Here is a 27,805-nt window from a genome sequence, read left to right as displayed (position 1 = left end):
ATAAAATAGATTTTGATTTGTTTAACACTTTTTTTTGGTTACTACATGATTCCATATGTGTTATTTCATAGTTTTGATGTCTTCACTATTATTCTACAATGTAAAAAATAGTAAAAATAAAGAAAAACCCTTGAATGAGTAGGTGTGTCCAAACTTTTGACAGTGTATAGTCCAGTTTGTAACATTTTCTATAAAATGGGCTTTTAAATGATGCATGTAGTGAGCCTTGCATTTATGGATTTATGACCATTTGAATGTGGTTAAAATTCATAGTAGTACAGATCTGACTACACCTGTGCTGCCGCCTCCTGGACAGACATGACTTCCGTGCGCGTGCTGTGGCTGTAGTATAAACGAACAAGCAGTTTATGAGCCACACTCAAAGCTAGAGTACCGCGCAAAGGGATCGGGATGGCAAGGAGACTATCGCACCACGTCGTCCTCCTCCTGGGGCTCTTGCTGACAGGGACCGCTACAGTCCGGGCAAACAGAGGGGGAGCGATGCTTGAAGAGGAGAGGGAGAAGGAAAACGACGAGAGCCATTGTGAAGTTAAAACCGTTACCGTTTCTACCCTTCCTGTACTCAGAGAGAATGAGTTCAGTTTCACCGGCGTTGGCTCGGGGAGCGTGGCCGGAGGAGGAGGGGAGTCCCGGCTCCTTTTATTCGTTAGAACAGACCTACCTGGAAGAATTTCCGTTATGGATGATCTCGACAACACTGCTCTCCCATACTTCACACTGGGTAAGAACATTGTAATGTCACTGTATGATCACTGTCCCCCATTACGCAATAATATCCGTTAGCAGTTTTGCATTGGCTGGCATGTGCCTGGCCGGTGGTAGGTTATATTACCGAATTACATTACATTTCCGTACATTCTCTTTAAATATTTATTCTACACTGTGAAGTGTAATCTAGGGTTGAAAATAATGGCGTTTTAACATGCATACCCAAGCAGAGGCGTGTGGGCTAATCAAGGGGAAGAGCAAGTAAAACAGTGTTGCAAACTTATACTGTAACTGGACACCACTCGTGTAATGAACACGCAACAACCAAGTCAACACTGTACTCGTTTGCTGTACTCTCTCTCTCTCTCACACACACACACACACACACACACACACACACACACACACACACACACACACACACACACACACACACACACACACACACACACACACACACACTAATTAGGTCTCTCTTGTGTCCTATGACAAATTATGACTGTGTCATATGCATAGCCTTAAGTGTCAGGCAGTAAGGGAATGCATGGATTGCAATTTAGTCATGCAAATCCTCACGAAATTGGTATTTTGTCTTTTATCAACACATTATTCATAGCAAAGACTAGGACAAATGCAGTTTTGAAGGAAGTGTGATTAAGAAATGCATAATAATGTAAGATTGTTACAATGTCATCATTTTGTCATTGCAGTTTGCAAGAGTTTAGGCGATGGCCCACATATGATGTTGACTCTGCGTTGCATCGAATGAGTAGTGTACCATTTCTGTCAATCTCTTTGGCTGCCCTTACACAGGCAGCCCAATTCAGATAATTTTTTTCACTAATTAGTCTTTTGATTAATCAGACCAGCTCTGAAAAATATCTGCTGTGAAAAGGTCTGATGTGATTGGTCAAAATACCAATTAGTGGGAAAATGATCAGCATTCGGCTGCCTGTGTAAACGTAGCCTTTTTAGGACAGCAGTGTTGGACCGTAGTTGTCAATCTTAAGGTCACATACACCTAGTGAATCCTATAAGCCAAACATTAACACCTCCCACCCAATGAAATAATATACACTGACTGTACAAAATATTAGGAACACCTTTCAAATATTGAGTTGCACCCCCTTTTGCCCTCAGAACAGCCTCAATTTGTTGGGGCATGGACTCTACAATGTGTCGAAAGCATTCCACAGGGTTGCTGGCCCATGTTGACTCCAATCCTTCCCACAGTTGTGTCAAGTTGGCTGGGTGTCCTTTGGGTTGTTGAGCGTTCTTGATACACACGGGAATCTGTTGAGCATGAAAAACCCAGCAGGGTTGCAGTTCTTGACAGACTCAAACCAGTGCTCCTGGCACCTACTACAATACCCCGTTCAAAGGCACTTAAATATTTTGTCTTGCCATTTTACCCTCTAAAGGACACACATAAACAATCCATGTCTCAATTGTCTCAAGGCTTAAAAATCATTATTTACCCTGTCTCCTTCCATTCATCTACACTGATTGAAGTGGATTTAACAAGTGACATCAATAAGGGATCATAGCTTTCACCTGGATTCACCCGGTCAGTCTATGACTGTCGACTGTAGGCTGTGTTATTGCAATGTGAAAGCAAACAGCAAGGTTGTTTTATATTCACATTCAGAGGTAGTAGTCATCTATTGTATGTGTGTAGGGCAACAAACGGTGATAAACTGGTTGATATGTACAACAGTGGCCTGCCAGAGAATCTCAAGCTGCATCCTGGCTCGTAGGGAGATAAAATATCAGAGATATAGGTTCGGGCTAAACCAAGCCTAGACTTAAATGTGATTAATAAAACATTTAAACACACACAGCTTGAAACACACACAGATTTAAATGTTTAATTATTCACATTTAAGTCCAGTTTTGGTTTAGCCGCATCCTATATCTCTGATCTTTTACCTCCCTACGAGCCAGGACACAGCATGAGGACACAGCATGAGGACACAGCATGAGATCCTCTGGCAGGCCACTGTTGACCATTCCAAAGACTAGGTTAAAAACAAAAGGATATCAGGCATTTTCCATTAGGACCCCTAGAATTTGGAATGGTCTGCAAGAGGAGATCAGGTTTGCAGATTCAGTGCCCGTTTTAAATCCCTGCTGAAGACACACTTCATAAAGATGATTTTAATGTATGATAATTAGCTATATTTTTTAATCTTCCTTTTTCCTGTCTTTGTTTCTTTGTTAGTACTTTTATTTTAGGATTTGAAGCACTTTGTTACTTGTATTGAAAAGCGCTATACAAATAAAGTTATTATTATTATTATTCCCTATGTTTATGAATCATATGGGAGCTCATTTACCTGAAACAGAACTGTTCTGGTTCATACAATCGCACAGATTCATACCGTACATTTTTTACTTGAACCGTGCACAAAAATTGGATACTATAGTAACCCGGACGTGTTGTGGAACATCTCTCTCTCTCTCTCTCTCGTGCTCTCTCTCAACAACCAAGTCAACATTAGTCACCATTTGCTGCATTTGCCATCTCTCTGTCTCTCTCTGTTTCTCAGCAGCATTGAGACTGCAGACTAAACAGACTGCAGGGTCTGGAGCATAAGCTTGTAAATCGCTTTCTTTTCCCATTACGGACATGCATCGACTCTTGAGTTAGGACTCTGTGTCCTCCCATTCAGCCCACCAGCAAATTTGCCGCGCTCTCGCCATGACTGCTCTTCGTATAGGGGGAGGAGATGGATTTCGTCAGGTCTTGATTTAAGTTAGTATAGAAGCTCGATCACTGGGCTGCCTTGCTGCTTGGCTGGGACAGCCAAAGGGGACTCCAAGGTTATTTTTACGAAATGTATAGTAACTGTATCCAAACTGACAGTTGATATCCACTTTCACAATAGTATGTCAGGTTTTCATGTTGAACTGAAGGGCCCTTCTCAGTATGACAAGTCAACATGAAGATAGCCATAGAGTACAGTGATATTTTGTGTCAACACTGTCCTTTTTCCCATGTGGTGGTATTCCTGACAGTTTGTACTTTCTAAAATAACAACAATTTGTTGACGTCACAGGATGATACCAAGCCTTAGGCCTTACTGCACACAGATGAACACAATATGAAACCCAGACAGAGACACAGATGGAGACATGGAGACACACACACACACAAACACACACACACACACGACAGAATAGTGAGACTCCTCTCAGCCCCCTCAGTTTCCTTCTCTGTATTTGAATTTATCAGTGGAATATGGCGGTAGCAGGCAGCCCTAGAGACTGGAGGGGGAGTGTTTAACTGACTGGTCTGTCAGATACTCACCCCCCTGGCCACAGGGCCCAGTTGTGATTTATTACCACAAGTGTCACTGAGAATGGATGAGCATAGAGGGCAGAGAGGATAAAGGACAAAGTGGAATCCTTCCCTTTATTTCGTCTCCGAACATGATGTGTTCGAGCATGATTTGAAAGCAGGTCGACACACCAGACGTATTTCATATGCAGCGACCACTGCTCTGCTCTGTGTTGGCCTCTGCAAGATGGTGCATATTGTTATGCTTGAGTGTTTTTGGTTAGATCTGTGTGTGGGTGTGTTTGTGTATGCAGTTTTAAGTTTCCTGCTCCGAATGAAAGGTTATGTTTAATTCACCTTATGTACTTCTTACTTGCAAATCCAGATGAGGATTTCTACTCAATTTTAGAGATACTTGGATTCAAAGGAAATAAATGTGTTCAGTACTGTACTTGTCTGATTTATTAAACACCTCATTACCAGCTAACCTTATAAAACATTGAGGCACCTAGTGGAAGAGCAAAAGCTCAAATCTAATTCTCCTTTATCGTCTCTGTCCATCGCCCATCCCAGACGACTGAGCAGTAGACATCTACACTGTTTCCTTTCCAGCACTCATCATGTTTCTGTATGCCATCTTATCACACTATTGGCTTGTCCTCGCCAGGCCTTTCCACTTTCCCATCCTCATCTCTCTCTCTCTCTTTCTTTCTCTCTCTCTTTCTTTCCCTTTCTCTCTCTCTCTCTTTCGCTCTCTCTCTCTCTCTTTCTCTCTCTCCCTTTTTCTCTCTCTCTCTCTCTCTCTCTCTCTCTCTCTTTCTCTCTCTCTCCCTTTCTCTCTCTCTCTCTCTCTCTCTCTCTCTCTCTCTCTCTCTCTCTTTCTCTCTCTCTCCCTTTTTCTCTCTCTCTCCCTTTTTCTCTCTCTCTCTCTTTTTATTTCACCTTTATTTAACCAGGTAGGCAAGTTGAGAACAAGTTCTCATTTACAATTGCGACCTGACCAAGATAAAGCAAAGCAGTTCGACACATACAACAACAAAGTTACACATGGAGTAAAACAAACATACAGTCAATAATACAGTAGAAAAATAAGTCTATATACAATGTGAGCAAATGAGGTGAGATAACGGAGGTAAAGGCAAAAAAAGGCCATGATGGCAAAGTAAATACAATATAGCAAGTAAACACTGGAATGGTAGATTTGCAGTGGAAGAAAGTGCAAAGTAGAAATAGAAATAATGAGGTGCAAAGGAGCAAAATAAATAAATACAGTAGGGGATGAGGTAGTTGTTTGGGCTAAATTATAAATAGGCTATGTACAGGTGCAGTGATCTGTGAGCTACTCTAACAGCTGGTGCTTAAAGCTAGTGAGGGAGATAAGTGTTTCCAGTTTCAGAGATTTTTGTAGTTCGTTCCAGGCATTGGCAGCAGATAACTGGAAGGAGGAATTGGGTTTGGGGGTGACCAGAGAGATATACCTGCTGGAGCGCTTGCTACGGGTGGGTGCTGCTATGGTGACCAGTGAGCTGAGATGAGGGGGGACTTTACCTAGCAGGGTCTTGTAGATGACCTGGAGCCAGTGGGTTTGGCGACGAGTATGAAGCGAGGGCCAGCCAACGAGAGTGTATAGGTCACAGTGGTGGGTAGTATATGGGGCTTTGGTGACAAAACGGATGGCACTGTGATAGACTACATCCAATTTATTGAGTAGGGTATTGGAGGCTATTTTGTAAATGACATCGCCGAATGTCGAGGATCAGTAGGATGGTCAGTTTTACGAGGGTATGTTTGGCAGCATTAGTGAAGGATGCTTTGCTGCGAAATAGGAAGCCAATTCTAGATTTAACTTTGGATTGGAGATGTTTGATGTGAGTCTGGAAGGAGAGTTTACAGTCTAACCAGACAGCTAGGTATTTGTAGTTGTCCACATATTCTAAGTCAGAACCGTCCACAGTAGTGATGCTGGACAGGCGGACAGGTGCAGGCAGCGATCGGTTGAAGAGCATGCATTTAGTTTTACTTGTATTTAAGAGCAGTTGGAGGCCACGGAAGGAGAGTCGTATGGCATTGAAGCTCGTCTGGAGGGTTGTTAACACAGTGTCCAAAGAAGGGCCAGAAGTATACAGAATGGTGTCATCTGCGTAGAGGTGGATCAGAGCCTCACCAGCAGCAAGAGCAACATCATTGATGTATACAGAGAAAAGACTTGGCCCAAGAATTGAACCCTGTGGCAACCCCATAGAGACTGCCAGAGGCCCGGACAACAGGTCATCCGATCTGACACATTGAACTCTATCAGAGATGTACAGTGAGGGAAAAAAGTATTTGATCCCCTGCTGATTTTGTACGTTTGCCCACTGACAAAGAAATGATCAGTCTATAATTTTAATGGTAGGTTTATTTCAACAGTGAGAGACAGAATAACAACAACAAAAATCCAGAAAAACGCATGTCAAAAATGTTATAAATTGATTTGCATTTTAATGAGGGAAATAAGTATTTGACCCCCTCTCAATCAGAAAGATTTCTGACAATCCCAGATGTCTTTTTTACAGGTAACGAGCTGAGATTAGGAGCACACCCTTAAATGGGGTGCTCCTAATCTCAGCTTGTTACCTTTATAAAAGACACCTGTCCACAGAAGCATTCAATCAATCAGATTCCAAACTCTCTACCATGGCTAAGACCAAAGAGCTCTCCAGGGATGTCAGGGACAAGATTGTAGACCTACACAAGGCTGGAATGGGTTACAAGACAATCGCCAAGCAGCTTGGTGAGAAGGTGACAACAGTTGGTGCGATTATTCGCAAATGGAAGAAACTCAAAATAATTGTAAATCTCCCTCGCCTGGGGCTCCATGCAAGATCTCACCTAGTGGAGTTGCAATGATCATGAGAACGGTGAGGAATCAGCCCAGAACTACACAGGAGGATCTTGTCAATGATTCCAAGGCAGCTGGGACCATAGTCACCAAGAACACAATTGGTAACACACTACGCCGTGAAGGACTGAAATCCTGTAGCGCCCGCAAGGTCCCCCTGCTCAAGAAAGCACATATACATGCCCATCTGAAGTTTGCCAATGAACATCTGAATGATTCAGAGGACAACTGGGTGAAAGTGTTGTGGTCAGATGAGACCAAAATGGAGCTCTTTGACATCAACTCAACTCGCCGTGTTTGGAGGAGGAAGAATGCTGCCTATGACCCCAAGAAAACCATCCCCACCGTCAAACATGGAGGTGGAAACATGCTTTGGGGGTGTTTTTCTGCTAAGGGGACAGGACAACTTCACCGCATCAATGGGACGATGGGCGGGGCCATGTACCATCAAATCTTGGGTGAGAACCCCCTTCCCTCAGCCAGGCATTGAAAATGGGTCGTTGATGGGTATTCCAGCATGACAATGACCCAAAACACACGGCCAAGGCAACAAAGGAGTGGCTCAAGAAGAAGCACATTAAGGTCCTGGAGTGGCCTAGCCAGTCTCCAGACCTTAATCCCATAGAAAATCTGTGGAGGGAGCTGAAGGTTCGAGTTGCCAAACGTCAGCCTCAAAACCTTAAAGACTTGGAGAAGATCTGAAAAGAGGAGAGGGACAAAATCCCTCCTGAGATGTGTGCAAACCTGGGGGCAAACTACAAAAAACGTCTGACCTCTGTGATTGCCAACAAGGGTTTTGCCACCAAGTACTAAGTCATGTTTTGCAGAGGGGTCAAATACTTATTTCCCTCATTAAAATGCAAATCATTTTATAACATTTTTGACATGCGTTTTTCTTGATTTTTTGTTGTTGTTATTCTGTCTCTCACTGTTCAAAAAAACCTACCATTCCAATTATAGACTGATCATTTCTTTGTCAGTGGGCAAACGTACAAAATAAGCAGGGGATCAAATACTTTTTTCCCTCACTGTAGTTGGTGAACCAGGCGAGGCAATCATTTGAGAAACCAAGGCCATTGAGTCTGCCGATGAGGATGTGGTGATTGACGGAGTCGAAAGCCTTGGCCAGGTTAAGGAATATGGCTGCACAGTATTGTTTCTTATCGATGGTGTTTACCATTTAGGTTATTTCTCAAACTAGACACTCTAATGTACTTGTCCTCTTGCTCAGTTGGGCACCTCTTTCTATTCTGGTTAGAGACAGTTTGCGCTGTTCTGTGAAGGGAGTAGTACACAGTTTTGTACGAGATCTTCAGGTTCTTGGCAATTTCTCGCATGGAATAGCCTTGATTTCTCAGAACAAGAATAGACTGACGAGTTTCAGAAGAAAGCTCTTTGTTTCTGGCCATTTTGAGCCTGTAATCGAACCCACAAATTCTGATGCTCCGAATACTCAACTAGTCTAAAGAAGACCAGTTTTATTGCTTCTTTAATCAGAACAACAGTTTTCAGCTGTGCTAACATAATTGCAAAAGGGTTTTCTATTGATCAATTAGTCTTTTAAAATGATAAACTTGGATTAGCTAACACAACGTGCCATTGTAACACAGAAGTGATGGTTGCTGATAATGGGCCTCTGTACGCCTATGTAGATATTCCATAAAAAATAAGCCGTTGCCAGCTACAATAGACATTTACAACATTAACAATGTCTACACTGTATTTCTGATCAATTTGATGTTATATTAACGGACAAGAAATGGTCTTTTCTTTCAAATACAAGTACATTTCTAAGCGACCCCAAACCTTTGAACGGTAGTTTACACTGAAAATGATACTGTTGATACTTCCTGTTGTCCTTTTGATTCATGGCCGAGTGTCAAAACACTGGTTTTATTATTCATAATCAATATGCTGAAATAAGTCATGATAGACCATTACATAAAAGTTACTCTCTATACACATGTCGCACTTGTGTTCAGATAACTTGTAATTTTGATAAATTAGTACCTTATGAACTGCACACGCACCAGACTGGAATTGATAAGCTTGTTCTACTGTAATCAGTAGTGCGTGCAAATTAATCACTCACATTGATATTGTATTGAAATCAATGTAACTGGAACAATAACTTATCTCTGTGAGAATTTTTTTTTTTGTACATCGCCAACACGGAAATGGAAACACTTTATTGACTGGATATTTTCCCATGAATCACCACCTCACATTGGTTTCTAAATAGCGACAGGTGTTGGCTTTCATTTGAACGCTATCTTAACCCTCAAATCCATCAACTCATGTGAGGCCAGAGAGGTTTATGGGAGGACCATCTGATTTTTTTCTTGCCACCGTGGTCTAAAAATTACAGCTGCGTTCTAAGTTCCACTACGGACTGGCGCGTATGATAAAAAACACTGGATGTGTTTTAAGCACTACATTTTGTGAGATTGTGATGACTATAAACTTTAATAATAACATCACTAATCTGAGGTAAAAATTATGTGTATTTTCTGTAACTCTTGTGGTGAAAACAGGAGTCTTGTAACTCTTGTGGTGAAAACTAGTGTAGTAACACTTTCTGTCCACCATAGGTAAATTAGCGTAATATAACATTATTTAATATGTCAAAGTAATTCAGTATTTGAATATATTATGATAGTAAATGTAGCACACTCACACATTTTTACATCAGTGACATATATTTCTTCCTACTTTAACCATGGAGAGAGTTTAACACAATTTTACCAGGTGCTCTAGACTAGCGCGTCCATTGGGCCTGTGCAGCAGGCTAAACGTGACAGTTTTCTTTTTCCTTACAACCGGTCAAAACTCATGTCATTTTGACATTTTGCACATAAAATCGTTCCTGTTTCTTTTTTGCAGTATTACATTTTCTCCCCAGTTCCTAAATGTCTTTGCTCTCCGAAAGATGACAGAGAAAACTTTACCGATGTCAACTAGATTGAAGCATTCATTCTATTGATCTATTACATTATTCTGTTGGGCAAGGGTTTCTTTAGTCTTCTAGGGCAACATATAATGACAAAAGAGAAGCTGCATCTATCTAATTAAGTTGACTAACAAATAGCCTACCAAAATGTCGGAAATTTTCTGCAGAAACATATCTAAATCACCATATAAAAATCCTGCCCCACCTGTCCAAAAAATCGTTCTGCCGTCTTTGACTGTAGCCTTTCGCGCATTTTCTATATTTTCTGGATGCGGGCCTCAGATTTTCACTTCATCACGTATAGTCGGGTGGTTGCGGATGGGTTATTAGCAATTGCGGGCGGGTGCGGGTGAAGAAACAGCTGACCCGCGCACCACTAGTCCCTATAATTAGTGTCAAGGCTCAAGCTCGTAGTTAATGTGACAATTTAACCAGGCTGCGACGTTTGGATGCATGTTGAGGAGAGCTACAATCATCACGGGTTGCAGACCACAATTCCTTCTTGATGCCTTGGCTGAAGCCATCGCTTAGCTGATGATATTAGCGATGGCTTCAGCCAAGTCATCATGAAGGAATTGTGGTCAGCTTGTGTTGGTATGAAGTGTGTTACAGGAAGCACCGCTCGCTGGTGTCACTGGCCAGTTGTGGTTGGCGTTCAAATCTAGAATCAGCTGGTTCTTTAGGCTATGTTGCAGTGTTTGTTGTTGGCACCATTGTACCATCTCATCACATGTTGGTAGCAGTGTTAGTTTTCTAATTTTGTATTGTGCCTCAAACTGTTGTTTGTTCCTTTCTCTGTCCATCTATCAAAAAAATTATCTGCGTTGATCTGACATTTATCTTGAAATCAGCTATTTGTCAGATGTCTATAATATCTTAATATAAGCATAGCGTATTAACAGTAGGGAAAGCTAAAGTTTTCTCTGTGTACAGAGACGCCAAGAAAACCCTATCTGAATGTCATCTAAAACATTGTGCTCATCTCTGAATTGTTTTAATTGCACTTGTCCAATGAGTATTGAGTGTGCTATGTCAATGTACAGATCGAGTTCCTTTGTTCCAGTGTCCCTGCTTTCAACGGTTTTACATTTGAGTTGCATTGCTCATGTGTTTGCTGCTGACAAGATGCCTATTTGCTGTTGGGTAATCTGACTGGAGAAAAACAAATGAGTCAGTGTGCAAATGGAATAAAATTGCTAGCTATTTCTGCATTTAGATTAGCATAAAATTAGTTTGAAATACTGCTTTGTGTGACTGAGGCCAGAATTCAGTCGTAACATATTGAGATATGGCGTAGGAGTAGACTTTGTAGGAGTAGAGAAGACTTTGTTCCCTTTCATCACCAGTCAGTTGCTGTGCAGCTAAAACTTTGTTCCACATCCAATCATAGGGTTATATGACTGTCAGAAAATATGTAACTGATACTCAATTACATTAGACATACAGTATAAACTCACACTAATGATAGGCTATAGACTGAGATGTGCTGTATAGGCTAGAACTAATGATAGGTTGCCTGTGTACTAATCAGGTACCATTGTGTCCATCTGTATTTCACAAAGAGAGGCTCTTCTCCGTCCCTGCTCTGAATGCTTCCAGAGGTTCAGTGACAGCCCCAGGGATGGAGCAGTATAGATCGTCTTCCTGTCTCCTCCTATCTTGTTTTTGTTTGGTGTCAATTGAAACCAGGAGTCCATGTTATTATCTTGACATCAACAGAGAAATAAAAGGCGAACCAATCTTTCTTCTCCTCCCTCGCTGGATGAGTCCAATACTGACAGTCAGTCCTTTGATAGATTTCTGTTGGGCTTTGTTGCCGCGGTTTTCATATAATGTAGTGCCGCTATCCCGTTGTAATCGTCTCTCTCCAAGACCCGATTGGTTTCACGCTTCTGTTTTTATGGCCAACTTTCAGATTCACAGTAAGTAACTTATCTTTTTCACTTCTTACTCTGGATTATTTCAGAAACAGGTAGAGTGGTACGTCTACTCTATCGGAATGTATTCTATTAACCAATTCCCCAAAGACTTATAAACTTTCTATATACATTTTATAGAGCTGTGCGGTCTGTGGTTAGTAAATGCATATTAACATGACACTGATTTATACAAGTCATTCAATTTAGTTGCTCAGCTTGCTCTTTGGTCTGTTCTGGTGTACCCTGCTCCCCAATGTGGTGACTTCCTAATGGAAGCCCTCTTAAAACAAAAACATTTTGGTAATAGAAGCCAAGGGATAAGGACATGATGTGGAGTAGAGGGGGGAGGGCGGTGTGCTGGGCTGAATTCTGTCACTTTGCATTGAGGCTGTAGAGTGTCCGTCCTCAAACAAGATGTTGAATTATTTAATAGTTTAAATGGTGCTTGTACTGTGTTTTGGGTTTCCTCTAAAGTACTATCACTGCTGCAATGACAATTTGATTTGGGATATGACACAATAGTGCTTTTGAGATAACAAATGACAAACCTGAGTGGGAGGCAGAGAGCAGAGTACGGAGAGGGGTTGGGGCTTTTGGGGTGGGGTTTAGAACATAAAAGGTAAAAGGATAAAAAATTATGAAAACGTAATTAACAGTAAAACCGAGGACCTCATTTCATTACTTGGGAGGTTTAAAAATGAATGGAAATATGTGGCTTCGACGCAAAGTCATCCAAGAATTTGATTGACCATGGCACAGATTGAAGCCTGCACTTGAAATGTACAGTACTATTAAACCCACTGACTTGTCCTCCATCGATGCCATTTGATTAGGGTTATTGTTTTCTTATTCCTATAACGCTCTGTATATTTATTCCACCCAAAATCAGTCTTCGGCTGGCAGATTGAATTGCCAGTTGTCTGCAGCTTGGAATAATGTGATACGCATGACTGTGTCAGGTGATTGAGTTTTAACGAAGTCAACTTCATTTGTGTCTGCTCTCCTCGCCTCCTTTGCCCTAGACCTGATGCTCTGGCATGTTGATAAAGCCAAACTGGAATGCTGGGGGTAAAATGCCCCCTAGTCTCCTCGTAGCCCTTCTATAGCTGAAATATATAAGGCCTGTCGAACATGATAAACTGGCAATAAAAGGCCAGAGCTGGAAACAAAGAAAGAGACAGCCCCTGCTATAACACATCCATCCGGCCTTGGCAGGGGAAGCGGACACCTCTGCCAGTCTGCAGCCATCCCTCCGTCCCCCTGCTGATGCCCGGCCTGCAGTGTTTCCTGTGCCACTCTGCCTGGGAGTCGAATGTCCTCACAGACTGCTGTGTCAGTGGCACCTCGCCACATGCCGTCATCACAAGCTGCTACTTCTAAATAGCAGAGCATGCCACTCTTTCTTTTATATTGTCAGGTTTTCAAATGTTAATGGCAACGTTCCTCTGTAATCACAGTGCCTTCAGAAAGAATTCATACCCCTTGACTTATTCCACATTTTGTTGTGTTGCAGCCTGAATTCAGAATGGATTAAATATATTTTTTTTCTGTCACCAATCTAAACACAATACCCCATAATGACAAAGTGAAAACAAATTATACTTTTTTTTTTGCAAATGTATTGAAAATGAAATACACAAGTATTCACACAGCTGAGTCAATACTTTGTAGAAACACCTTTGGTGGCAATTACAGCTGTGAGTCTTTTTGGGTAAGTCTAAGAGCTTTGCACACCTGGATTTTACAATATTTTCACATTATTCTTTTTTAAATTGTTCAAGCTGTGTCAAGTTGATTGTTGATCATTGCTAGACAGCCATTTTCAAGCTGATTTAAGCCAAAACTTTAACTAAGCCACTCAAGAACATTCAATATAATCTTGGTAAGCAACTCCTTGGTTTTAGATGATTGTCCTGCTGAAAGGTGAATTTGTCTCCCAGTGTCTGCTGGAAAGCAGACTGAACCAGGTTTTCCTCCACAATTTTGCCTGTGCTTATCTCGTATTCTCTTTTTTTAATCCTGAAAAACTCCCCAGTCCTTGGCATTGACAATATTTTTTTATTTTATTTATTTTATTTATTTCACCTTTATTTAACCAGGTTGGCCAGTTGAGAACAAGTTCTCATTTACAACTGCGACCTGGCCAAGATAAGCAAAGCAGTGCAACAAAAATAACAACAAAGAGTTGCAAATGGGATAAACAAACATACAGTCAATAACACAATTGAAAATCTGTATACAGTGTGTGCAAATGAAGTAAGGAGGTAAGGCAATAAATAGGCCATAGTGGCGAAGTAATTACAATTTAGCTATTAACACTGGGGTGATAGATGTGCGGAGGAGTATGTGCAAGTAGAAATACTGGTGTGCAAAAGAGCAGAAAAAAAACAAAAACAAATATGGGGATGAGGTAGGTAGTTGGTTGGATGGGCTATTTACGGTGTACAGCTGCAGCGATCGCTAAGCTGCTATGACAGCCAATGCTTGAAGTTAGTGAGGGAGATATAAGCCTCCAACTTCAGTGATTTTTGCAATTCGTTCCAGTCATTGGCAGCAGAGAACTGGAAGAAAAGGTGGCCAAAGGAGGTGTTGGCTTTGGGGATGACCAGTGAAATATACTTGTTGGAGTGCGTGCTACGGGTGGGTGTTGCTATGGTGACCAGTGAGCTGAGATAAGTGGAGCTTTACCTAGCAAAGACTTATAGATGACCTGGAGCCAGTGGCGAATATGTAGCGAGGACCAGCCAACAAGAGCAAACAGGTCGCAATGGTGGGTAGTATATGGGGCTTTGATGACAAAACGGATGGCACACTGATAGACTGCATCCAATTTGCTGAGTAGAGTGTTGGAGGCTATTTTGTAAATGACATCGCCGAAGTCAAGGATCGGCAGGATAGTCAGTTTTACGAGGGTATGTTTGGCAGCATGAGTGAAGGAGGCTTTGTTGTCTAATGGGAAGCCAATTCTAGATTTAATTTTGGATTGGAGATGCTTAATATGAGTCTGGAAGGAGAGTTTACAGTCTAGCCAGACACCTAGGTATTTATACTTGTCCACATATTCTAAGTCAGAACCGTCCAGAGTAGTAATGCTAGGCGGGCGGGTGGGTGCAGGCAGCAATCAGTTGAAGAGCATGCATTTAGTTTTACTAGCGTTTAAGAGCAGTTGAAGGCCACGGAAGGAGTGTTGTATTTCATTGATGCTCGTTTGGAGATTTATTAACACAGTGTCCAAAGAAGGGCCAGATGTATACAGAATGTTGTCGTCTGCGTAGAGGTGGATCAAAGAATCACCCGCAGCAAGTGCGACATCATTGATATATACAGAGAAAAGAGTCGACCCGAAAATTGAACCCTGTGGCACCCCCATAGAGACTGCCAGAGGTCCGGACAACAGGCCCTCCGATTTGACACACTGAACTCTGTCTGAGAAGTAGTTAGTGAACCAGGCGAGGCAGTCATTAGAGAAACCAAGGCTATTGAGTCTGCCCATAAGAATACAGTGATTGACAGAGTCAAAAGACTTGGCCAGGTCGATGAAGACGGCTACACAGTACTGTCTTTTATCAATGGTGGTTATAATATCGTTTAGGACCTTGAGCATGGCCGAGGTACACCCGTGACCAGCTCGGAAACTGGATTGCTTAGCGGAGAAGGTACGGTGGGATTCGAAATGGTCAGTGACTGGTTTGTTCACTTGGCTTTCGAAGACTTTAGAAAGGCAGGGCAGGATGGATATAGGTCTGTAACAGTTTGGTCTAGAGTGTCTCCCCCGTTGAAGAGGGGGATGACTGCGGCCGCTTTCCAATCTTTAGGAATCTCAGACGATACGAAACAGAGGTTGAACAGACTAGTAATAGGGGTTGCGACAATGGCGGCAGATAATTTTAGGAATAGAGTGTCCAGATTGTCTAGCCCCGCTGATTTGTAGGGATCCAGATTTTGCAGCTCTTTCAGGACATCAGCTGTCTGGATTTGGGCGTTGTAGAAGCGAGGGGGGCTTGGGCCAGTTGCTGCAGGGGGTGCAGAGCTGTTGGCCTAGGTTGGGGTAGCCAGGTGGAAAGCGTGGCCAGCCGTAGAGAAATGCTTATTGAAATTCTCGATTATCGTGGATTTATCGGTGGTGCCAATGTTTCCTAGCCTCAGTGCAGTGGGCAGCTGAGAGGAGATGCTCTTATTCTCCATGGACTTTAGTGTCCCAAAACTTTATGGAATTAGTGCTACAGGATGCAAATTTCTGTTTGAAAAAGCTAGCCTTAGCTTTCCTAACTGACTGTGTTGGCATGTTTGGTTCCTGACTTCCCTGAAAAGTTGCATATCGCAGGGACTATTCGAAGCGAGTGCAGTGCGCCAAAGCATGTTTTTGTGCTGGTCAAGGGCAGTCAAGTCTGGAGTGAACCAAGGGTTATATCTGTTCTTACTTCAATTGTTTTTGAAAGGGGCATGCTTATTTAAGATGGTGAGGAAAGCACTTTTGAAGAACAACCAGGCATCCTCTACTGACGGGATGAGGTCAATATCCTTCCAGGATACCTGGGCCAGGTTGATAAGAAGGGCCTGCTCGCAGAAGTGTTTTAGGGAGCTTTTGACAGTGATGAGGGGTGGTCGTTTGACTGCGGACCCATAACTAACACTGGAAATGAGGCAGTGATCGCTGAGATCCTGGTTGAAAACAGCAGAGGTGTATTTAGAGGGCAAATTGGTCAGGATTATATCTATGAGGATGCCCATGTTTACGGATTTGGGGTTGTACCCAGTAGGTTCCTTGATCATTTGTGTGAGATTGAGGGCTTCTAGTTTAGATTATAGGACGGCTATCCCAGTTTAGGTTGTATAAGTGTGCCCTTTGGTTTCTCTTGTCTGTCAATTATTGTTACAATGTCCGTTGGTGCATGTGAGTACCTGTGCTGTGTGTTTTGGCTTTCGTGCCATTGTGGATTGCGCAGATGATTACGGGTCTCGTCCCGTGTGTTAATTATCGTGCATGTGTGTTATTTATTCGAGGTACTCCTCGCTCTTTTGTTTTGAGTTTCTACCCTATGTTTTGTTACGTGTTTGTATGGTCTTCGTCCCTGTGCCTTTACACCGCATGCCGCAATTTGGGCATGCGGTGTAAAAAACTATTACGCATTCCTGCGTCTGTCTCCCGAATCTCTTCATACCAACGTGACAGAATAATCGACCATTAAGGGAGAGAGCGGGAATGGCCCGTCAGACGACGCTGCAACTGGTCCGTCCGGCGGCGCCGCAACTTCGGCAGCTGCAACTGGGTCGTCCGACGCCGCCACAACCGGTCTGTCCGACGCCACTGCTACTGGTCCGTCCAACACCGGCGCAACTTCGGCTGCGGCATCTGGCCCGTCCGACGACAACGCAACTTTGGCAGCTGCATCGGGTCCTGATCGACCCACACCGCGTTCCTGTGATTGTCCTCGAGGACAGTGCCGTTGCGCTGCTAGTACAGTACGTCAGGTGGGGGGGGGTTACTGTCACGGATCCCTCCGGAACTCTCATTACGCACACATGTCCCGTATTCCCAGTGATTAGTACTTGTATAAGTGTGCCCTTTGGTTTCCATTGGGCTGTCAATTATTGTTACATTGTCCATTGGTGCGTGTGACTACCTGTGCTGTGTGTTTTGGCTTTCGTGCCATTGTGGATTGCGCAGATGATTACGGGTCTCGTCCCGTGTGTTAATTATCGTGCATGTGTGTTATTTATTCGAGGTACTCCTCGCTCTTTTGTTTTGAGTTTCTACCCTATGTTTTGTTACGTGTTTGTATGGTCTTCGTCCCTGTGCCTTTACACCGCATGCCGCAATTTGGGCTTAATAAAAAAAAATATTACGCATTCCTGCGCCTGTCTCCCGAATCATTTATGCCAGCGTGACAATAACAAATGGGTTGAATACTTATTGACTCAAGACATTTTAGCTTTACATTTTCTACAAACAAAATTCCAGTGACACAATCTCAATTTATTAAATGTTTAATTTAGGCTGTAACACAACAACATTTGGAAAAAGAAAAGGGGTGTGAATACTTTCTGAAGGCACTGTATATACTTACTCTTTTTTTTCCTATAGTCTTTTTTTGAAGTATGCTACTCTCATCTAAGGACATTAATTTTCAGCCTATGAAAAAAACCTGGTATTTTATTCTGTTTGAGTCTTTTTTGGTTGTTAGAGTAGCTTTCATTTCTCTGAAAAGCCAATGGCACCAGGAAAAAAAAGCCAATCCAACTTTACAGGATTAGGAGGAAATGAGAAATTAAAGTGGAATAGAAAATAGCGCTTTGCCAAAAGCAATAATCTTACATAACACCATTTCAGATGATTACTTTTACAATTACATATAGATTCACAGATTTTTCTTTCTCCCGTTTGCATTTACATATAGCCTGCTATTCGGCTTCAATACTGAACATATTTTGTCATTTTTTTAAATAAAGCACATTAGATAAGCATTAGATCCCATATGTTTCCAGTATCCAGTATTTTCATAGTTTATTTTTGTCATAGACGATAATAATCCTAATCCTTTTGAAATTATATTTTGTCTAGACAACAAAGTAACCACGAATAAACAACATAGATTTCGGATAGAGCATACACTGTATTAGTACACCATCAGCTTCACCACACCATAAGTATGGACAGTTAGCTAGACAATGTCTCATGTTGAATAAAGTATGGGCTTTCCACCAGAATCAAAGGCACAGTGGCTGAGTTACTCAGTTAGATCATCACCTCCATCTCTGGCATCAAAGTTACCAAACGACCAGCGAACGTCTTCCTCCGGGCTGCCAGGCCCCGGTCGCTACAGCACGGCCAGGATGAAAGACGCTGCATCATTCTGTTTTTGGGCTCCAGTTGCTTTTTCGCTTTTCTGATGTGCACTCCGTTTGAAGGTGACCTCTATCTGTAGCCTAGCTCTATTTTAGCTTCACGTCCTCCTCCTTTCGTTTTATACTGCCGAGAGGTGTGCTGTATACCAGAGTAAAAGTATGATTCAGGGGGACAAAGTGTATTTTTTTTAAAACAAAATGTCCCCTTGACTCTTCATTTTTGCGTGTAATGTAACTGCAACATTAAATGGTTACACTTTATACATGTTTTATCTAACAGAGCTTAATTAATTCAACTTGGTAAGAATTTACATTGGCTTTTAGACAAGCACTGAGTCAAGAATCTCAAATGTGATTCATAATTTAATTTGATCAGTGTCTTGCCTTAGATACATTTTGGTTTATTTATGAAAAATTACAATTGAAAAATGTGCTCTGAAAAATGAAAAAATGAGGCATTGTCTAAATAAGCCCGTGACAAAAATATGTTTAAGAACCTTAAAATTTGATTCCCTCCAGAATTCCCATAACACCTTGGAGCGCAGCCGCCACAACAAATTCTCCCTATGATCACGGATCCCACCGACACACCTAAACCTTTTATCGATGCTTGTGTATTTCACAAAGACTTCCATTCTCCATTTTCTCATGCATCATTCTCTACCTACCCCCAGATCTTTGTACCCTGGCCTGCCTCATAACCTTCTATTTCAATTACCACAAAAACAACTAAGATGTTGTTTGTATTATTGTCACATACACCAGATAGGTGCAATGAAATGTATTTTTTTACAAGGTCAGCCATAGTAGTACGGCACTCCTGGAGCAAATTAGGGTTAAGTTCCTTGCTCAAGGGCACATCGACAGATTTCTCACCTTGTCAGCTCTAACCGCCAGGCTACCTGCTGCCCTAAGATTCAAACATTGAACTACCTTAAACCTCACTAATTTTAAATGAAACCGAGAACAAAGGATAGCTAAGAGGCATGAAATTAGATTCACATCAGCATTCCTTTCACACCTTGGAGCAAAGACAGCGCCATGTGGTGAGGTACCGAGGTGTTTAAGAAAGTTCACAACCTTCGAAGCGTTTCAACAGCGCTATTTTACAGACTCCCATTTCTATTTCCCCACTCACAATATGTTTCTGTCAGATTCCATCTTTACTGTAATTCAACACAGCCAACACTACTGTAAAGAGTCACACCAAACATGCAGTTCTGATAAACCTTGAGGGAAATTGGCAGTTCGACCCCAAACACGAGTTATACATTATCTCTGATTCAGTCTCATTAGTATGCTATAAACTCACTCAATCTCACTCTCTCTCTCTCTCTGTCTGTCTGTCTGTCTGTCTGTCTGTCTGTCTGTCTGTCTGTCTGTCTGTCTGTCTGTCTGTCTGTCTCTCTCGCTCTCTTTCTTTCTCCCATTCTGAAGCTCACTGCACACATGCGCGCACACACACACACACACACACACACACACACACACACACACACACACACACACGACACTCTCCCGTTTGGCAGGTATTGTGTCTGCATCTGGATAAGCTGGGATCCTGCACTAATTATCCCGTAGAAGAAGTGTTTTAGTGCAAAGCCATGTAATACCCAGGTCCTTTAGGTCACACGTGTTTAGAGTGGGCTAAGAGCCGTGTCAAGGTGAGCGACGGTATCATGCATAGCATGGATTTACAGCTCTCTGTGCGTGTGTGTGGGTGTGTGTGTGCGTGTGTGTGTGTGTACGTGCGTGTGTGTTGCTGAGGGTAAGAATACAGATCGGTGATAGAAACGGCTGTGTTTCTTTTTAGGTTCATGCATATTTATCACGCTTATCCTTCATCAAGCACTCTATTGTGTCGAGGGGTGTCATGTTTGTGAGTAATATGTATACAGGGCATGGTGGAAGCTGTACACAAACACACAAAACAATTGGCAAGCATATGTAGGACATGTGTTTGAGTAAATTATGATTTTGTGTAATATTTAAACATACTGCGTTGATGCAAGCGCATGCATGCAGACATGCAGACAATCATTCGTCATCATATTCTCTCATATTTCTCATCTCTCACACACTTGGGAGGCAAAAACAACATTGTTTTTCTCCATCTGGCTTGTCATTTTGCCCAGTGATTTATATATACACTATATATACACTAGATGACTAGAAGCCACCGTGCCTCCATTGTGGCACTCTCTAACCATTGTGGCACTCTCTGACCATTGTGGCACTCTCTGACCATTGTGGCACTCTCTGACCATTGTGGCACTCTCTGACCATTGTGGCACTCTCTGACCATTTTGGCACTCTCTGACCATTGTGGCACTCTCTGACCATTGTGGCACTCTCTGACCATTGTGGCACTCTCTGACCATTGTGGCACTCTCTGACCATTGTGGCACTCTCTGACCATTGTGTCACTCTCTGACCATTGTGGCACTCTCTGACCATTGTGGCACTCTCTGACCATTGTGGCACTCTCTGACCATTTTGGCACTCTCTGACCATTTTGGCACTCTCTGACCATTGTGGCACTCTCTGACCATTTTGGCACTCTCTGACCATTGTGGCACTCTCTGACCATTGTGGCACTCTGACCATTGTGGCACTCTCTGACCATTTTGGCACTCTCTGACCATTGTGGCACTCTCTGACCATTGTGGCACTCTCTGACCATTGTGGCACTCTCTGACCATTTTGGCACTCTCTGACCATTGTGGCACTCTCTGACCATTTTGGCACTCTCTGACCATTTTGGCACTCTCTGACCATTGTGGCACTCTCCGACCATGCCTACATTTGTTTTTGCCACATTTATTCTGTTACATAAATGTTAATGCATACTTTTAAATTATGTTATGTGAGCTAAACATAAAATTAAAAAAACATTTTCCTTAATGTATACTTTTTAGGAAATACTAATGTTACTGTCCCCACTTCAACAACAAAAATACTTCAATACATGTCATTTTGTCCATGAAACATTTTTCTGAAATACTGTCAAATTCCATTCATTCCTATGGAGGACTGCTTTTCTGATAAGTGCCGATATGGCCGACCGGTGGCTTCAAAGCCTCTCCATGGCCAAAACATAGTATCAGCAATCCAGGGTTTATATACATCATTGGTTTTACCCAATATAAATCATGGAGAAATAAATATTATCTGCAGTATTCAGCAATGGCAGAAAAATGCATTCCAACACGAACAGGAAGCCAACTGGGCTCAATTAAACACTTATTTCCTGCTTCTCTCGCCCTGAATTGCCCAGTTTGTAAAGTGTTTTGGCCCAGTTGTTGTGACCACTGGCTATTTTGGCTCTGTCGTCCTAACAGGTGTCTTTTTGTACTAAAATCCCCATGGCGAGAACATCTGTGACTTTGATAGTGAGGAGAACAGTGTTCATCTCCCAGTCCTACTGCTAGAGGGTCTTTAGCTGCAGTCCTACTGCTTTATTATTATTTATTTTTTTAACCCCAATTTCATGATTACGATCTTGTCTCATCACTGCATCACTTAACGGGCTCGGGAGAGGCGAAGGTCGAGTCATGCGTCCTCCAAAACATAACCGGCCAAGCCACGCTTTTTAACACGCGCCCGCGTAACCCAGCAGCACCAATGTGTCAGAGGAAATACCGTTCAACTGACGACCAAAGTTAGCCTGCAGGTGCCCGGCCCACCACAAGGAGTCACAGGAGCGCGATGAGCCAAGTGAGGCCCCCCCGGCCAAACCCTCCGCTAACCCAGACAACGCTGGGCCAATTGTGCACAGCCATATGGGACCCCCGGTCACACCGTGGTGGGATCGAACCCCAGGCTGTAGTGACGCCGCAACACTGCCTTAGACCGCTGCGCCACTCGGGAGGCCAGAGTACTGCTGCTTTAACCAGCATTTGTCTTTTTAGTTTTTTTGTGTTTTTGTATATACCTTCAGCAACAGCATATTTGCGAAGACAGGCAAATAAATATTTGATGTCAAGATGGAGATGAATCATCATGTAATGTAAGTGATAATGAATTGATGTGAGTTAGTCAAAAATGAGGTTAACAGAACAACATGGCATCCAAGGCAACTTGGCAGGTTCTCATTTAAAAACAAAAAGACCCCACCTCCCACGCATATCAAATCCTATCTGTGGCGAGACGAACTGAGGCTGAAGCAGAGGCATGTGGTAATCGCGTCATGTGCCACTTAGGCATGCAATCAAACAGTGACCCGGAGCTATGAACCAGAGCAGGAACTGCCATGATCAGAAAGTAGTAGAATTCACCACCCTTCAATTACTATTCAGGTGAAAAGAAGGAGTGAAGACCGGAGGAATATTAGACTTGCTGCTCTAATTCCTAGCTACTAGGTAACAAAATGCTAGTGGCATCAGCATACAGCAGAGTGCAATTTGGTCTGATTGTTGTTAAACATGAGGGCTAGCTGGTGGACACAATCAAGCAGTATATTTTTTGAATTTTTTGGCGTCTTGGTTTAATGAGGTGGTGGAAATGTGGAGGCTGTTAACAGGTTGCAATGACTGGCAGACATGTTCATGTGCATTGTCCTCTCTGACCATAATTACTTCTGCATTCTAATGTTTCTGACAGCCTTGACATTAAACTGACATTATTATACTGACACAAACAATGGCAATACCGTGATAATGGCTATGCACTCATATGCAGGAATGAAAATATTTTATGTAAATCCTTAGTTAATGACATTCACTACAGCATGTCTTATTAAGGGACATTATTTTGAAACATAGGTATTGTCAATAATACTGAGATTGAGGAAAATATGTTATCTCTAGCCCATTCCTAGTGTAGCATGCTGTGAATATACTACACTGTTGCCCTTATAAGCCCATATAAGCTTCTGTAACATTGAACGTGCAGCAGTCACAGTCAGCATATTTCCCCAGGATGAATAACCTATTTGCTAATGATCTCCTTTCATACATAACGTGATTGTAAGCCGATCCAAAGCTTCCTCAGTGTCCTGTTAGCCCACATAATTTTTTCTCCCATTCATCATTTCCTGTAACATTCTTTATGTGCTTTGAATTAAAATGGCTGAGTTTACTGTAGTAAGCGTGATATGTTGAATTAGGTACAGTAAGAATGATAACACCTGGACTTCAAGGATACAGAAATACCATGGAAAATAACAGCTGAAAGAGATGTAAAATATGGAATAAAATACGTTTCTTTCAGACTTTGATTAAAACCAATTCTAAAATCGTTTACTTTTATCTCAAATATCCTTGCATCCTTTTATTGAGCCATTAGCCAGCAGTAATATACACACTCTTGAGAAGAACCCAAACAAACAGAAACAAGCTCTATAGTTATTTTCACAGGTGGTTGTACAACATGTACAGTGTCTCCTGCACATCGGCACCCAGCAAACGTGTGAGCACTCTTCCACAGCATGAGCACAATCAGTGCTGTTAACTGTGTAATGATCATGGGTTAATACACAGAATTAATGAGACAATTCGTAATGGCAGTCTCGAGTGATCGTCACTTAGTTAGGCTGTTAAGCAGATGACAGAGTCAGAAACAAAAAGATGGAGAGAAAAGAGATAAGCAAAAGAGGAAGCCTAACTACCTTATGACTGATTGGCGCTGGCACTGTTTGTGCTGGCGTTGCACTGCGGACAGGGTTTTGTGTAAACTGTGAATGCTGGTCTTGCAGCAGTTAAAGAAGAACTGTTAAACCTGCAGAGATGAGCATAGTCTTTGATAGAGCAGAGAAGGTTGGCAGTGTTCAGTTGCTAGGCTAATCATGCTGAGAAACACAATGTCGAGGCAGACCTGAACACAAGCTGATCCAGCACATTTCACCTCCTGTCCTTCTCTTTTCTATTTTCCACTTTTTTTATCTGGGAGCCATGTCAATGCATACCCTCCCGTCTAACATATAGGAATTACTAATGAAGGTGGAAGTTACACCTGTCTCCACAGATCTGCATTCTTCTTTTATAAAAGGATATTTATTCAACCTTTGTAGCAAGGCTATTAAGTCTTTGCTTTGTCACCAAAAATATTTAACCCTATGTATGCTAACTGTGTAAGGAAAGTATTCCCTTTTGCTGACCTATACAGTAAACATCTCTTAAAATAAGAAGTCAAAAGTTATTGCCTACACAGTTTGCTACAATATTTGTCTACAGTATTTGTCTTGTCTATAGAAATGATGCATACCCTTGTGAAGAACACGATCACTCTTATTCCGACCACTTTTGCATTGATTCCGATGAGAGAACACCTTTTGGCTTATCCAGCACACAGACAATAGCCTGCATCGTTCTGCTCTATGTCCTTTCCTGTTTCCTCAGTGCTGTACTGGAACTGTGGGATCTGTGTTCCCTAATTGTCACTCCCCCTTAAGCTTGCACTCTCTTCCAATTGGTTTCACTACATATTTTACACCTGAGCTGTGAGATCTTGTGCTCTCAACCAATATACTGTAAGTTCCTTGCTCAGAACATGAGAACATATGAAAGCTGGTGGTTCCTTTTAACATGAGTCTTCATTATTCCCAGTTAAGAAGTTTTAGGTTGTAGTTATTATAGGAATTATAGGACTATTTCTCTCTACACCATTTGTATTTCATATATCTTTGACTATTGGATGTTCTTATAGGCACTTTATTTTTGCCAGGCTAATCTTGGGAGTTGATAGGCTTGAAGTCATAAATAGTGCTGTGCATCCCAGCATTGCTAAGAGCTGCTGTTTTAATGAATGCTTACGAGCCTGCTGCTGCCTACCACCGCTCAATCAGACTGCTCTATCAAATATGAAATCATATACTTAATTATAATAAACACACAGAAATATGAGCCTTTGGTCATTAATATGGTCAAATCCGGAAACTATTATTTCGAAAACAAAACTTTTATTCTTTCAGTGAAATACGGAACCGTTCCGTATTTATCGAAAGGTTGGCAACCCTAAGTCTAAATAATACTGTTACATTGCACAACCTTCAATGTTATGTCATAATTATGTACAATTCTGGCAAATGAATTACAGTCTTTGTTAGGAATAAATGGCCTCTCAACAGTTCGCAACGAGCCAGGCGGCCCAAACTGTTGCATATACCCTGACTCTGCTTGCACTGAACGCAAGAGAAGTGACACATTTTCCCTAGTTAATACTGCCTGCTAACATGAATTTCTTTTAACTTCATATGCAGGTTTAAATATATACTTGTGTATTGATTTTAAGAAAGGCATTGATGTTTATTGTTAGGTACATTATTGCAACGATTGTGCTTTTTTTTGCGAATGCGCTTTTGTTAAATCATCAAGTTGAAGTAGGCTGTGATTCGATGATAAATTAACAGGCACCACATTGATTATATGCAATGCAGAACAAGCTAGTTAACCTAGTAATATCATCAACCATATGTAGTTAACTAGTGATTATGTGAAGATTGATTGTTTTTTTATAAGATAAGTGTAATAGCTAGCTAGCAACATACCTTGGCTCCTTGCAGCCACAAGGTCCTTTTGATGCTGCGCTCGTGTTACAGGTGGTCAGCCTGCCACGCAGTCTCCTCGTGGGTTGTACTGTAATTGGCCATAATCGGTGTCCAAAAAGGCCGATTACCAATTGTTATGAAAACTTGAAATCGGCCATGCCGATTAATTGGTCGACCTCTACTTTCCACACTGTCACGACTTCCGCCGAAGTCGGTCCCTCTCCTTGTTCGGGCGGCGTTCGGCGTCACCGGTCTTCTAGCCATCACCGATCCACTTTTCATTTGTTTTGTCTTTGTTTTACACACCTGGTTTCAATCCCCCAATTACTTGCTCATTATTTAACCCTCTGTTCCCCCATGTTTGTTTGTGAGTAATTGTTTGTATGTAAGACGGTCCGTTATGTGGGCTCGCTTTATTGTATTTGTCTATTTTGAGTAAATTACATTTATTTACTCATATCTGCTGTCCTGCGCCTGACTCCTCTACACAAGCTACACACAGACCACATTACACACACATTTTCAATGGGATTCAAGTCTGGGCTTTGGCTTGGCAACTCAAGGACTTTCACATTCTTGTTCTGAAGCCATTCCAGCTTTGCTTTGGCTGTATGCTTGGGGTCATTGTCCTGTTGGAATGTAAATCTTCCCCTCAGTCTAAGGTCATTTGCACTCTGAAGCAGGTTCTCATCAAGGATTTACCTGTACTTTTATACATTTTTATTTAACCAGGCAAGTCAGTTAAGAACACATTTTTATTTACAATGATTGCCTAGGAACAGTGGGTGAACTGCCTTGTTCAGGGGCAGAACAACAGATTCTTACCTTGTCAGCTCAGGGATTCGATCTAGCAACCTTTCGGTTACTGGCCCAATGCTCTAACCACTAGGCTACCTGCCACCCCTACTGCCCCAATTCTGGCTACATTCATTGTTCCCTCTATACTTACCAGTCTCCCATTCCCTGTCGCTAAAAAGCATCCCCTTAGCATGATGCTGCCACCACCATGCTCCCCAGGTGGGATGGTGTTAGACGGGTGATGAGCTGTGCACGGTTTTCTCCAGACATAACGCTTTGCATTCAGCCCAAAGAGTTACATTTTTGTCTCATCAGACCACAGAATATTTTCCTTTATGCTCTTAGTCTTTCACATGCTTTTTTGCAAACTCCTGGCGTGCTGTCATGTGCCTTTTTCTCGAGAGTGGCTTCCATCTGGCTAATTTGTTGCAATTCAAGAATCATGCACCACTCATAAAACATATTTACAGCTTTAATTACTCAGAAACATGAAACACCATCAAAAATGTGACAAATATTGTGATATGATATTTTGACGATATCGCTGAGCCCTAGTGGAGTAGCTTTTCTGTTACTGACTTGGGTAGGGTGAGCTATCAGGGGAGCCCCCTCCGATGACATCGACACACCCCACAAGCTGGAGAAGGACAATTAGCATAAAGCATGCTTTGCTCTGCAGCCAAGGTGGTGACATTTCTAACGCAGCTGACTGCTACTAGGTGCTCGCTTGTCTTTGTTCATGTCAAATCAATATGGAACTGAGACTGGGGATGGTGGGGGGTCGTCATGGGTTTGCTAAGGGTGGCAGGATTTGAAGGAAAAGTTAGATTAATGTTTATCTTTCATCCAATGGTCAATCTTTAAGTTAAAGTTTTATTGTCACAAGCACAAGTACAGTGAAATGCTTAACTTACAA

General features: G+C 42.1%; 1 protein-coding gene across 1 annotated transcript in view; it reads left to right on the top strand.

Moving 5' to 3' along the window:
• The first annotated feature begins 274 nt into the window (after nucleotides 1-274).
• Nucleotides 275-27,805, top strand: part of LOC115204090 (astrotactin-2) — a 525,217-nt gene continuing 497,686 nt past the window's right edge. The window contains exon 1 of the mRNA XM_029769397.1: nucleotides 275-742. Within this exon, the coding sequence (XP_029625257.1) occupies nucleotides 412-742 (331 nt within the window). The 5' untranslated portion in view covers nucleotides 275-411. The remainder of the gene's footprint in view (nucleotides 743-27,805) is intronic.

Source organism: Salmo trutta, chromosome 12 (assembly GCF_901001165.1).
Source record: "Salmo trutta chromosome 12, fSalTru1.1, whole genome shotgun sequence".
Taxonomy (NCBI): Eukaryota; Metazoa; Chordata; class Actinopteri; order Salmoniformes; family Salmonidae; genus Salmo; species Salmo trutta.
This window is presented reverse-complemented; position numbering and strand designations above follow the sequence as displayed.